General features: G+C 43.4%; 1 protein-coding gene across 1 annotated transcript; it reads right to left on the bottom strand.

Moving 5' to 3' along the window:
- Positions 1-5887: 5887 nt before the first annotated feature.
- Positions 5888-14473, bottom strand: LOC109101755 (DNA replication licensing factor mcm7-B-like). Its single transcript, XM_042770506.1, has 15 exons — positions 14289-14473; positions 13102-13181; positions 12859-13023; positions 12198-12322; positions 11248-11428; positions 11024-11161; positions 10779-10928; positions 9923-10037; positions 9704-9835; positions 8972-9055; positions 8688-8899; positions 8340-8605; positions 6964-7132; positions 6303-6412; positions 5888-6229 (listed from the first exon to the last, which is right to left on the bottom strand). Exons 1-15 carry the CDS (start codon positions 14317-14319, stop codon positions 6022-6024), a joined length of 2166 nt encoding a protein of 721 aa, XP_042626440.1. The 5' UTR covers positions 14320-14473; the 3' UTR covers positions 5888-6021.
- Between the last annotated feature and the right edge of the window lie 437 nt (positions 14474-14910).

Genomic DNA, 14910 nt, shown 5'->3' with positions numbered 1-14910 from the left:
ATGGGAACACACATGTCCTCACAGAAACTGATGTAGGATGTCACGGTGTCAGTAAGCTCATCCAGATCAGTAGCTGCAGCCTCAAAAACACGCCAATAAATTCAAAGCAGGCCTGTAAATCTTGCTCTGCTTCACCAGTCCATCTCTTTACAGTTTTTACTACACGTTTTGCAGATTTGAGTTTCTGCCTGTAGGCTGGTAGAAGATGAACTGAACATTGATCAGAGAGTTCCAGCGCTGCTCGGGGGACAGAGTGGTATGCATCCTTTAAAACAGTGTAGCAGTGGTCCAGTATATGGCTGTCTCTGGTGGGGCATGTGCTCTGTCTATATTTAGCCAGTTCACAGGTGAGATTAGCTTCATTAAAATCACCAAAAATGATAATGAAAGAGTCCGGATAACATTGTTCTGTGTCTGTGATCTGTTCGGCCAACAGTTCTAGGGCGGTGCTCACGTGTGTCAGGAGGAATGTACACACTCACCAGAAAAAATTATGAAAACTCCCGAGGTGAATAAAAAGGCTTGCATTTAATGAAGAAAGCACATCTTCTTTAAAACTGTCACATCTGTACACCATCCATCATTGATATAAAAACAAAATCCACCGCCTCTCGTTTTCCCTGATGACTCTGTGACGTGGTCTGCTCTGAACTGCTGAAAGCTTGTTAGATGTAACGCACTGTCTGGGATGGCTCCATTCAGCCAGGTTTCCGTGAAGCAGAGCGCAGTGGAGTTTAAAAAGTCCTTGTTTGTGCATCTGAGTCGTAGTTTGTCTGATTTATTTGCTAGGGAGTGGAGATTCGCCAGATGAATGCTTGGCAGTGGTGTCCGTGCAGTCAGAATTTAACGAGCGCAGCGGCGCACTTCCCTCGCTTGTGTCACCTGGAGCGCTTGTATAGGAACGCAGCTCCTCAGACTAAAATGTCCAGTAAAACATCTGAATGCTCAAATGTTATTTGGTGTGCTATTTCTGATGTCCAGGAGTTCGTTCCTAGTAAAGCTGATTGGGAAAATATTGCTTAAGACAGGACAAACAAACAAAAAGAGTAGCCTACAAGTACCAAGTTCCAACAAACCATGGCTGCCATTTATGGCGCCAACCGGAAGTCAATTATGTTGTTGAAAATCCTGAACAGTAATAGATGACAAGTGTCTCTGATCAGCACAATATTAATATATTACTAGCTCCGAACAGACAGAACAGGCATGTTTCCATCCTGACAGATGAAAGATCATCTCAAGTCTGTATTGATCAGTTAAAGTGCTGAAACATGTCATTATCGGGGCAGCTAAAGGGGCTGAAGCCCCAGATGTTTGCAGTAAAGTCTCGAATGTTTATATTTTTATGCCCTGTACGCTTTATCACTGAGATTTCATGCACATTAACAAAATTTCTATTAGAAGCGCAGATTTGCTCGCTGCTCATCCAGCAGTGTCTGCTTACGTCATCATTCACTTGACAAGACCCGCCCACTGAGGCTCATACTTCTGATTGACATGTGTAGTAACCAACCGTCGATAAGAAATTTACTGGTCTATATGATCCAGCCAATGAGATTAGATCTTTTAGAGGCAGGCAGTGTACTTTACTACATCCTTCAAAAAAGTATAACATTTTATTAAAATATAGAATTATTTTTAAATTATGTGTCTGATTTGCATTTTTGAGCATCTCAGTCTCACAGTGCACTTTCCAGGACACACAAGCAGAGCGATTCAGTTAACATGGTCTATTTTATTTATTATTATTTTGTTAACAGCAGTGTTTCTTTACTAAATGAATTTGAGTTTTTGAATGAATTGAGTCAATGATTTACTGATCCATTGTTTCTTACTTGGTTCCTCAATGAATCAGCCGTTTGGAAAGAATCCACTGAATAAATGACTCAGTGACTCGCTTATTAAGACAGTGGCTTGCTGCGATCTACTAGCAATTTGTTTCAAATTTAATAGTATCTTTTTTTTATCATTTCATATTTCTGTATTCCAAATTTTATTGTTAAAACGTTAATCTCATAACATTATTTATGCAATTTGTAAGGGCACTGTAAATGCATGTTCAAGTGCTTCTTTTTAAAAAATAAATGTATAGAGCCCTGCATGTTTAATTTAATAATACTTGGCTTTTAAAAAAAAAAAAGAAAAAAGAAAGATAAAGCCACTTAACCCATTTAACTTTTAAAGATATTCCATAAAGGGATAGTTCACCCAAAAATGAAAATTAGTCCATGATTTACTCCCCCTGGAGCCATCCTAGCTGTACCTGCATTGAATGCCGCTCTCTCATGAAGCGCGTACGGCAGTTACCAGAAGCTAGAGATTATGGTTTATAAAGCTTTAAATATGGTTTTTAGTGAGTTTGTGTAAGAATTTTTTTGTGCTTGTTTATCGATTCACTTCAGAAGGCCTTTTAGTAACCACTGAAGCCGTTTGGGACACTTTTTATGATGGATGGATGTGCTTTTTTGGGTTTCAAAATCTCGACCATTCACTGCCATTATAAAGCTTGGAAGAGCCAAGCCTTTTTTTTAATCTAACTCCGATTGCAGGGGTTAAAGTAAAAAAAAAAAAAAAAAAAAAATCTTTTGACTGAATATTTTTCCTCGGCCAAACCCCATTCCACAGCCATACCCATCACACACTCAGTTTAAGAGCAGTGTTTTTCTTGTAATCAGAAGCGCTTGTCCTCCTATTTAAAATTTTTTAGGAGCACCTACTGATCAATAATCAAAAATTTTGATCAAAATTAGGCTTCCTAATACGTGACATGTGACTCCTTAAAGAGACTAACGGGTATTTTCATTTCATTTTGGCAAATTCAAAAATGTGTTTATAAGCTTTTCTAAATTTTTTATTTAAAACAATATAAGTAGAATAAGACAAATAAGTTCCCAATTATATGAAATTAGTATTAATAAAAAATTAATTTGTACTACAGAGGATGAATAGAAGAACACAAAAGTGGCTTGTAGGTACATATTCAGATGTTTAATGAGGCTCAGAGGTGGCATGAGTGCAATTAAATTCATAAATATATATGGAGATTAATGTTATAAATATATCATTTTGAATTCAGAAATTGTAAATGATTTAAATAACTGAAATTATACCTAAAAATGAAACTGAAAACGCCAGCAGGTGGCAGCAAGTCAAGTCACCTTTATTTATATAACGCTTTATACAAAACAGATTGCGTCAAAGCAACTGAACAACATTAATTAGGAAAACAGTGTGTCAATAATGCAGAATGACAGTTAAAGGCAGTTCATCATTGAATTCAGTGATGTCATCATGCAGCTCAGTTCTGTTTAAATAGTATCTGTGCAATAATTTGCAATCAAGTCAACGATATCGCTGTAAATGAAGTGTCCCCAACTAAGCAATCCAGAGGAGACAGCGGCAAGGAAACAAAATTTTATATTTGAAATATTTTTTAAAAAACCTTGGGAGAAACCAGGCTCAGTCGGGGGGCCAGTTCTCCTCTGACCAGACGAAACCAGCAGTTCAATTCCAGGCTGCAGCAAAGTCAGATTGTGCAGAAGAATCATCTGTTTCCTGTGGTCTTGTCCTGGTGGTCATCTGAGTAAAGGTCTTTACAGGGGATCTGTCTCTGGGGCTCTAGTCCTGGTCTCCGCTGTCTTTCAGGGCTGTAGAGGTCCTTTCTAGGTGCTGATCCACCATCTGGGCTGGATACAGACTGGATCCGGGTGACTGCAGTGACCTCGGAATAAGAGAGAAACAGACTAATATTAGCGTAGATGCCATTCTTCTAACGATGTAGCAAGTATATTGGGTGTTATGGGAAGTGTTCCCGGTTATGGTTTATCTGATTTATGCAGCCTAAAAATCCTTTAACGGATTTGGATATTAAAAGCGTATTAGTGTGTTATGTGTAAGCCAGGTTAAAGAGATGGGTCTTTAATCTAGATTTAAACTGCAAGAGTGTGTCTGCCTCCCGAACAATGTTAGGTAGGTTATTCCAGAGTTTGGGCGCTAAATAGGAGAAGGATCTGCGGCCCGCAGTTGACTTTGATATTCTAGGTATTATCAAATTACCAGAGTTTTGAGAACGCAGCGGACGTGGAGGACTATAATGTAACAAGAGCTCGTTCAAATACTGAGGCGCTAAACCATTCAGGGCTTTATAAGTAATAAGCAAGATTTTAAAATCTATACGATGTTTGATAGGGAGCCAGTGCAGTGTTGACCAGGACCGGGCTAATATGATCATACTTCCTGGTTCTAGTAAGAACTCTAGCTGCTGCATTTTGGACTAACTGGAGTTTGTTTTACTAAGCGTGCAGAACAACCACCCAATAGAGCATTACAATAGTCTAACCTTGAGGTCATAAACGCATGGATTAACATTTCTGCATTTGACATTGAGAGCATAGGCCGTAATTTAGAATATATTTTTGAGATGGAAAAATGCAGTTTTACAAATGCTAGAAACGTGGCTTTCTAAGGAAAGGTTGCTATCAAATAGCACACCTAGGTTCCTAACTGATGACGAAGAATTGACAGAGCAGCCATCAAGGCTTAGAACAGCGTTCTAGGTCATGACATGCAGAGCTTTTAGGCCCTATAATTAACACCTCTGTTTTTTCAGAATTTAACAGTAAGAAATTACTCGTCATCCAGTTTTTTATATCGACTATGCATTCCGTTAGTTTTTCAAATTGGTATGTTTCGCTGGGCCTCGAAGAATAGAGCTGAGTATCATCAGCATAACAGTGAAAGCTGACACCGTGTTTCCTGATGATATCTCCCAAGGGTAACATGTAAAGTGTGAAGAGTAACGGCCCTAGTACTGAGCCTTGAGGTACTCCATACCTAAGATCCAATAGCACTAATAGAGAGCTACAACCACGATCAGATGATAAGAGCAGGTCATTTGTAACTCTAAGGAAAGCACTCTCAGTACTTTGATATGATCTAAAAGCAAGTCACTGATTTTATCACTGAATCATTCATTCAATTGATTTGTTTGAACTGCTGATTCATTCAGGAATGAAGCAAGTGACTCCCTTTATGAATGGGTGATCATGCATCACTGACACTGAGATTTGTTCAAAAACGCACTTTCATTCATGAATGAAACATCGCGGTTTGCTTTTAGAAATGCAAAGCGGCTCAGCTGTTACTTTATTGGATCTATTTTCGTTGATGAACTAGAGCAAAATCAGGCAGTACTTGTTTATTGAAATTTATTAAATCAATCATCACATTTGCAAAATGCTTTAATAATTATTAAAATCTGTGACTCTCCTTATCGCGATTTGTGGGCGCACACGACAATGAGAGTGTGCAGGTTAGTTCTCAAGACTCAAAAGCACGTGCAAATGATACATTCCTTCATCTGTCATCATGTTATAAGTGCAGAATTATTATTAAAAGCCGCAATCCCAACCAAGATTCAAGTTCTGCTCTGTTCTCTGCTAATAATCCTACTGTGAATGATGCGAGCGCCGTTATGGTGTCAGTGAGAAGCTGCAGCCGTGGCAAGGATGATTTTTGGTGCTCCAATAGAACAACGAAGCACTACATGTTTCTTTTCCCCTCATTTTTTTCAATTAACGGATATCTGATGTAGTGACGGAAAACTTCAATCCCTGTGACTGGATTCCACTGAAAGAAAAAAATCATACAGCTAGGATGATTTGAGGGTGCGTAAATTCACACGGTAATCTTCATTTTTGTATGAACTACCCCTTTAAAGGGCATCCAGTATAATCTGACACATACATGGATGTCCACTCCCTCTAGGACTGCCCCTGATGTATTGCTCATTGAAAATGTCTTTAAACTAATTGGACCTGATTGTAAAGTGTTACCAATGTGTCAGCATTTCATCCTGATTGTCCATAAATCAAGTCAAGACACAAAGTTGATCTATTTACAGCATTTATTTCAGGGATTTAACAGATTTAAAAGCAAAACAAAGCAAACTTGGTCCCTCCTCATCACAACACCACCAGCCGGAAAGGTTCAAACACATGGGATCATGTCCAGTCACTCTATTCACACAAACGTGATGCGCGAACGCGCCTGGTTTATCTGCCACACGTTCAGCTCCTCGTACTCGTCCAGAGCGGCCTGGAACTGTGCAGGAGTGAAGCCACGAGACACGCAGCGCTGCTCGGCCTCAGCCACACGAACAGACCTCACCGCTCCTTCACCGGCCAGCTCCCGCAGCAGAGAGAAGATCACGTCAGCGGGACGCTGTGCCCTGCAGACAGACAGAGAGTGAGCCGCGCTCACGCTGCAGTCAGTGGTGTGTGTGTGTGTGTGTGTTTATGTACCTGGTGTTGTTGGTCTTGTCGGCCTGCAGTGAGTCTTTGCTCATCTCCATCAGTCGCATGGCCTCGTTAACATCCTCCTTCTCCACAACATCCACCATCCGCAAACGAGCCTGAACACACACACACACACCCCTGAAGTCACTTCCTCAGCTAATCAAGTGTGTGAATGTCACCACATTCCGCAAATACAAAAGATTTTTCCAAGTGAAGTGTACTTCAGTCAAACAGATGAGTTGTGCCGGCACTGTCAGACCGAGACAAGTGCAATGCCTTGTGGGAAAGCCAGCAACTGCCCAAGTCTCCGCCTCTCAACACCAGCTAGTCTCTGTGACATGCGTCTGAGCGCTGATGCGTGTCGTGTGCAGTCAGTTTTGCATGGGTTTGCACAGCGGTGTGACCCGAGGCTGAATGCCCACCCCGCAAAGCTGACCGTCACCCGACAAACACGGATCTCTGCGTGTCACCTGACGGACTGAACCTGCGCCAGCGTGTGTCGTGAAGTGCTGCTTCTACAGTAGAGAAAACACAGCTACCTGCACAAACAGCACTTTTAACACCCGACGGCCACATCAGACCAGCTCCAGAGATCAAGTCCTGCTGATGATGACAGTAATGTTCTCCTGCGGGAGTGTGTGTGTGTGTGTGTGTGTGTGTGTCTCACCAGGGCAGTGGAGAGGCGCAGGATGGACAGCAGTGTTCGGGCCGAGGTGAACGTCGTGTCTTTACTGACTCGTGCCTCTTTCCTCATCTCTACATACGCAGCTGTGATGTAATCTGACAGAGCCTCAGGAACCACCGGCTGCTTCTGCTTACACTTACTGATGTAACGCCTGACAGACACAGACAGAAGGAGGAACATCAGGGGATCCAATCAGGTTCAGAAACACACATCAACAATACATCTGCAGTGATCATGCTGCACAGACACTATTACACCACAACAAAACTTACAGCTCAAACTGAATTTGTTTCATCATTTAAATTTGCATCAACACTGATATTATCCTAATAATTACTTTATTCCTTCACTGTGGTCCAGGATCTGTAACATGAATAGATTGTGACTTCTCTGAATGCAGTGAAATACAGCTGTTTTCAGTGCCGAAAACTAAAGCACAACCCAAGAGACAACACGAAAGACACATTTCTTGTCAACAGATGATTTTCTGTAATTACAGGTCAAATCAGGGTTGGGACAATGACAGACATCACAATGTTGAATCGGCATCGAACTGAATTATATTCAGAACAGCTCAATGAACAATTTAAACAGTAAAGATTTTATTGTGCAAAAAAAAAAATGCCAAACGAGTTCTAGACTAGATGTTTTACAGTAGCTAAACGAAGCATTCAACCCCCCCCCCCCCCCCCCCCCCGCGAAATCTTGGCTCGCAAACTTTTACGCCGTCAACAAACGAACGCACAGCGTTTTTAATACATCGTTTCTACAAACAAAAATGAACAGCGTAACAACTTACTAGCCACAGAGCTAACTTCTGAAAAAGTAGACTGGAAATAAAATGCATCCCCCGGACAGCAGTTATTAGACACCGATAATACTGTTTGTTAGTTCGCTTATTATGCCGTTAAAAACAATAAGATAAACACAAACTGTCCATATAATCTAAAATGTTGCAGAATGCTGGAGGAGAATGAACTTACAGGGGTTTGAAAGAGACGTGACAGTATGCGGAAATTTGTGCGCGATAAATTCAACTCTTCACGCGATCTTGTATATCATGAGCGCGTGCTATAAAACGTACTGTAAATAACCAACGAATATATCACTCCGCCAGCGGCACTAACTTCAGCTGCAAACACTGTACTGGGAACAACACGCCGTTTCGAGCCCGGTTTACACCGCCTTTCTCCACGGAGCTGCTTCGGATGATATTACACTTTATTGCTTGTTGTACACACTCCAGGGATGGAAATGAACTTTTTTGTCCACCGGCCGGGTGAAACAGTCTGCTACAGTCTGGCGGGTGCTAATTTCCATCCCTGATAGCAGGTGTGAACTGCTGTGAGCGTGTTTACCTCATGAGCTTCATGTGGATGGGGGTGAAGTGTGTGGGCGGCTGCTTGCAGTGCTGGTGCACGTATGTGATGTGCTGCGCCAGACGCAGGTCGTTGTCCGTATCAGGTTTGTCCTGGATGAGCCACAGCAGGTCGAAGCGGGACAGCAGCGCCGCCGGCAGCTGGATGTTCTGCTCGAGGGTTTTGCGAGGGTTGTAGCGGCCGTACGCAGGGTTAGCCGCGGCCAGGATTGAACACCGCGCGTTTAGAGACGTCATGATGCCGGCCTGAGACAAACACCACACAAAACACGTGATCGCACTCATTCAGGAGTCGAAAATCACCCAGCTGGAGCGGAGCGGACCTCACCTTGGCGATGGAGATGGTCTGCTGCTCCATGACCTCGTGGATGGCCGTGCGGTCAGCGTCAGCCATCTTATCAAACTCGTCGATGCAGCACACGCCCAGATCGGCTAACACCAGAGTCCCGCCCTCCAGCGTCATCTCACCCGTGACCGGGTCACGCATGACCGCCGCCGTCAGCCCCACGCCGGACGAGCCACGGCCCGTGGTGTACTGACCTGAAACAGAGCGCTGAGAGTTATCCGCGGGACACTAGCGGACGGAGGAGCGATGCTGAGGGCGATACTCACTGCGAGGAGCGAGACGGTCGATGTAGGACAGCAGCTGAGACTTCGCCACACCCGGATCTCCCATCAGACAGATGTTAATGTTCCCTACAAACACAGACACATTCAGTCAAACAGCGCTTCATACAACAGACTGTCACAACAGCTTCACATTAATAAACATCAGACACATCCTAACTCTGTACAGCAATCATGTCATTACTCAGAACAGTGCTGACTCAGTGCAGCTCAATATCAGTGTCAAAGTTATTATAGAGTATTTTAAAGCTCTTTTCAAACACATGGTTTCAAAGCTGCTTTACAGAAAACCATACTGTCATGTTTATAATACTGTAGTGCTTTAATATAGAGTAGGTTGAGGATTGGGTGATATGATGATATATACAGTGCTGCAGCGACTCACACACACAACGGAGCGATTTAAATGCTGCTCAGTTTCGTTCAAAGCGAATGTAAGAGATTCTCAAACAGTATGAATTAAAGTAGTAATGTTATTGTTGTTACTGGTGAAATCTGATGTTTGGATTTAGAATTAGATAATGGCCAGTTTTGCTCCAAGACAGAAACAACTCTCAAAAAGCATCAATGAATAACACTCGATCATCTTAAGTGAAAAATAACTGCTTATCAAAGAGTCTGATGTGAGTTTAATAATTTCAGAATATTATCAGTCATTTAAGTGTTAATGTTAAGAGATCCAGCTGAACTGAGTTTGTTGTAGCAGACGCGTCTCACCCCTGATCTTCATCCCACGCGGCGCCTGCTCCACTCCACCCACCAGCAGCAGCAGCAGCGCCTTCTTCACGTCCTCATGGCCGTAAATCTCCGGAGCGATCGATCCCGCCAGCTTCTCGTAGAAATCCTCCTCTACACACACACACACACACACACACGTGAGTCCAGAGACACGTCACAACCCTTATAAACCACACACAGACACGAAGCGTGTGTTACCCGTGATCTGCCGCAGCTCTTCATCACTCAGCTCTTCAGTTCCCAGCTCATCATCCTCAGTCTTATTCATCAGAGTGATGCAGTGACACTCCAGATACGTCTCTGACAGCAGACCCTGACACACACACACACACACACACATCAATAACCCTACACACACCAGATGTATCTGAATACAGTAAAACACAGCGCTCGAGGTCATGTGACCATACGTTTAGATAGTCTAACGCTGCATCCCAATTCTCTTACTCATACTACACCCTTAAAGGATGTACTCTTTTTGTGAAGAAAGAGTGTGTAGTAGATTAGGCAAGCTTTGGGACAAACTATCACCTGATACAACCGTGTCTTTAACAGACCCTCTGTCACATAATTACACGCATCCTGTCACTGTAAACTGGCTTGTCAATCATCTCATCACAGTTCAGATCCACATTCCATTTATCTTCCTACCGTATCAGAGAGAGAAGTCACACGTTGATCTGCCAGCCGTGGGTCTTTCATTCAGAGAACTCTGCTCACATTTTTTTGTAAACTGATGCATTTTAAAGTTAATGGCCAAACTGATCTTTATAAAAGTTCACATTGTTGCTGCAGATGAAATATAAAACTATAAATATTTTTTTTACCAGCTTTAAATGTTGATAATTGCAATGGATTGTGGGTAATATTAGCCATTAGAATGCACAGAGTGTTTTTGGCGTTCTCTTTTCAACACTTATACTAATCTCACATATTATTTAGGACAGAGTGTGAACATTGGGACGCAGCGATACAAGTGTAGAGAGGGACTTGTTCTGTCCACTGTTTGCTGATAGGATGTTGAGATGTGTGAGACGTGTGTGTAGCGTGTCACCTGTACCGCCTGTCTGAATCCGGAGCGCAGCAGAGGAAGGAATATTCCAGAAACAGCCACATGATCTCCAGGCTGCGCCACACGCGTGTTCTCTCCGCGGGCGTAAATGGTCATGCTGCGGGGAATGTTTCCCACCGGCACCTGATCGCTCTGAGCGTTTAACACACACACATAACACATATAACACTCAACACTCTGCATGATTTACACTCAGCCAGACAAACGTGACGCTCACAAACACTCACATGCTCCTGAATGCGCAGCTCCTGGAACTTGATGAACTTTGACCCGCGTGTCTGCAGGTACAGCCGTCCTCCAGACTTGTTGGTGACACACTCCTGACTGGGACACATGATGAGCGGCGTGAAGCTCGGAGAGGCAATCTGACCAACGGCACGGACAGGACTCGTGTTAACACACACACACACGGGTGAGTTTAAAGACACACATGCAGTAATGAGCTGCGCACCGGCTGGTAGGTCTCGGCTCCGCACTGATCGCAGGTGTAGGTGGCCACAGCCATCATGGGTTTGACCTCCGTGGCTCTGGTGACGATTCCCCTGACGGTCACCAGCTGACCGATGCTGTCGGCCTTCACGTCACGCACCACCTTGGGCTTCAGTGTGGACGGAGGACGGAAATAAACCTCGCTGAGAAACACAAAACACATGATACATGCGGTTATACACTACAAAACCATTAAGTGAGTGTGTAGAGTATGACAGACAGGAACACGATAACATCTGTCACACACTGAATTCACCTGGACACGTGTGTGTGTGTGTGTGTGTGTGTGTGTGAGACTATCAATTACTCAGTTATATTCAATAATCATTTATGATCACTCGATCAATCCCAAGACTGACCTTTCAGTTCGTTTACAGTTGAACAAAACTTCACTAAACATTATTTGTAGTGTGCCTGCCATCCGATAATCATTTGTGTTGTGTTCCTTTTATGCACTAATACATGCATTTATTACATATTTGTTTTATTTTTACTGATGTCGTCATTATTCAATTATATTTCAATAATATTTCACCACCATTTAAATGTTTATTTCAAAACAACTGAATAAAAATCAATAAATTTGATCAATTTGAATGTTTAATGAAGTCACATTTATTTCATGAACTATGAGAAATTTAAATTTAGTGAGAGTTGATCTAATATCTTGAGTTAAGTTAATTGACTTATCTGAATATAGTTGTTCATATAATCTGTAATAGCACAGCGATGTGTGTTTAATTCTATAGTAAAGTTTAGTATACAGCATTGAACATCAGCATTTTTCATTAAGAACAATTGACATGCCACCTAATATATATCAAAATGAATCAAATCAAACTAGGAGCTAGTGAATCAAGCCAGCCGCAGTGTGTGTGTGTGTGTGTGTGTGTGTGTGTGTGTGTGACTCACAATCTGCGCATGAGTTCAGATGGATACTGGTTCCGGGGGTCATGTGTGTCTGCGGGGTCACGACCTCTGGTCTCCATCATCAGCCGGTGCTCAATATAAACGTCCAAGGCGTCTTTCGCCACCACCTACAAAACACACACGGCTCAGACACGAATATATCGATCAGCAGGCAATGTTAGTGATATACAGTGAATTTCAGCTGGCAAATAAAGTTGGACCTTTAAAGCTACTTACATATTTAACTAAATATGAAAAGCTATGTGATATCAGCATTTTGACTTGGTTTATAGCATATACCATGTTATGTGAACGTATGTGGATAAAACTGAATATAATTATTGCAGGTTAAAGTCATTATAGACGTGTTATAACAATTTTCTAGAGTTTCATACTGCACATAAGCCGTTGACGTATTTATGGTCTGATGTTCCTAGTCACCAGTGTTCCTGTGGCTCAGTGGTAGAGCATTGTGTTAGCGGCGCAAAACGTTGTGGGTTCGATTCCCAGGGAACACACGTTAGGTAAAAAATGTAAGCCTGAATGCACTGTAAGTCGCTTTGGATAAAAGCGTCTGATAAATGTAAATGTAATGTAAATGATGTTCATATAGATCTACAAAGCGATCTATAATTTCAGTATTGATGGCTGTCAGACGCAGCACCTCTCGTTCTCTGTATTCAGGCAGCAGCTCGTGAACCGCATCCGCAAACAGTCCGGCATAACGTTTGCCGTTTTCACACACGCTCTCCACCAGCTCAGGGTCTTCCTCCGCCACATCATCCAGATCCAGCACCAGCGCCACCTGCTCGCGGTGCGCCAAAGACACCTGAAACACACACACACGCATGAGCAGGAGTCTGACACGATGCTGCACTGCAGGAACCGAACAGGCTGTAGATCTCACCAGCTGAGCGCCGTATTTGAAGACCTTCTTCCCAGAGTCATCCTCGCTGTAAAACTCCTGCAGGAAGCGCTTGCACTTCTCTGGAAAAACAATCACAGCAGAAAACCCACCATCACACACAGACCTGTCGAACGGCTCGTGTAAATGTTTAAGTGAAGGAAAAGTTTCCACTGCAGATGAGCGCGCGATCACGCAGAGGTGCAGCGGGACAAACAGTCACGTGAGCGCGCGCGGAGAAAACGTAAATAAACGAGTGAAAGCCGAAACGAAAGCGATGAAAATGTTCGCTGTATGGTCAGAATTCAAACCGACACACTACGTCCAGCTTCACACGTTTACTAGTAGCTGTTCAACAGAAAATACACGTCTGAAGTTAAAGCGCGTTAAACTAAGCAAATGATCGCCGCGTCCAAACAGCCTCGGAGCGACTCGAGCAAAACATCGAATGGTGTCGTTTCGACGAACCTTATCGCGACTCCAGAGTCCGTGTCTCGGTGTGACAGGCGTCATCTCGCTGCACATTAGCATTCGCGTTATAAATGACGCGCGTGTAACGCCACTCGGTGGCTGCTGTTTTGTAAACAAAGAAGCACATGGCTATGGAGCCGCGCTACAGCCCGCGCCGCTTCCGCGATCACTCCGCGCTTTATAAACTAGTCCAGTCCAGACAGAACGTGACCGTTCACGGGAGCGCTCCGCGACTCTGGTGTCAGGGATTGGATCGCGCGGCCCCGTTTCACACGTACAGACGAAACTTTCACACTGAGCTGTAAAGCGACGTCTGACAATCACTGCAGTACCGACCGATCGGAATAAATACGCACGCATGATGCTGGACGGATTTGTTAAAGTTTTGACTGAAAATAAGAGCGTGTGTCTGAAACCGAGCACGTGCTCTACGCGCGCCGCCGCTCTTTGTTCCGAAACTCCATCCGGGCACTGAAGCACAAGCGCGCGCAACCCCCGCGAGCAACAATTAAACTAAGTTAGAAACGCATCTACAAGCGTAACGGAATAAACGCCATGTCGCAGTAAAACAGCACATGTGTCACACCGATTCCACCCTTTCTGCTCCAGTTCAGATACCAAATATGATTTTTATCAAGATTTCACTTCATCGGACTTTGATGCGTATCGCCTCAGAAACAGAGCGAAAAGAGTTCTTAACTAAACTAGAGTTCACTTACCCTTCTCCGCCATATAATCCTTCGGTGCCATGTTTATCGCAGCAGTGTGGGGGAAAAGTCGCGTTTCTAAAGTAAACGTGTTAATATTATATCTAGGAAACGTTTTCTTTACTGAAGATGCAACACTCTCGAGCGCAGCTGCAAAAACTGGCGCGAGTCTGCTGGCGCTTTCCACCAATGAGAGCGCGTCTGCGAGTGCGCTAGGGCGGGGCTCTTGTCTATGGCGCGAGAATCTTCCAAACGTAGTTTGTCACGTGGGCAGATTAACCAATAACATCTGCGCTTTGAAACGGCGGCAAAACAGTCTGGTTGATGATGTCATGACAAAAGCGGCGAACGGTGAAAACATCCGGCGCTCGAGTCTCCGGAAGCGCGGCGCTGAACATCATACAATATCTCTAATAATAATAATAATAATAATAATAATAATAATGTTAAAACGAACATCTGAAAGTGCAAAAAATGAACATGCGAGATTCCGCCTCTGATCGGACATAATGACGCCGCCGCTCATTCTCCTGTAACACATGGGTTTAGTGTATTGTGCGCTATATTTTCTGCTCGCAGATGATCACTGTCTGTGTTTAGCGACAAGGTTGTGTTCGATTATATGAAGAAAAAA

The sequence above is a fragment of the Cyprinus carpio genome, chromosome A14 (assembly GCF_018340385.1).
Source record: "Cyprinus carpio isolate SPL01 chromosome A14, ASM1834038v1, whole genome shotgun sequence".
Classification (NCBI taxonomy): domain Eukaryota; kingdom Metazoa; phylum Chordata; class Actinopteri; order Cypriniformes; family Cyprinidae; genus Cyprinus; species Cyprinus carpio.
Note: the sequence above shows the minus strand (reverse complement) of the source record. Positions and strands in the feature narration are given on the sequence as shown.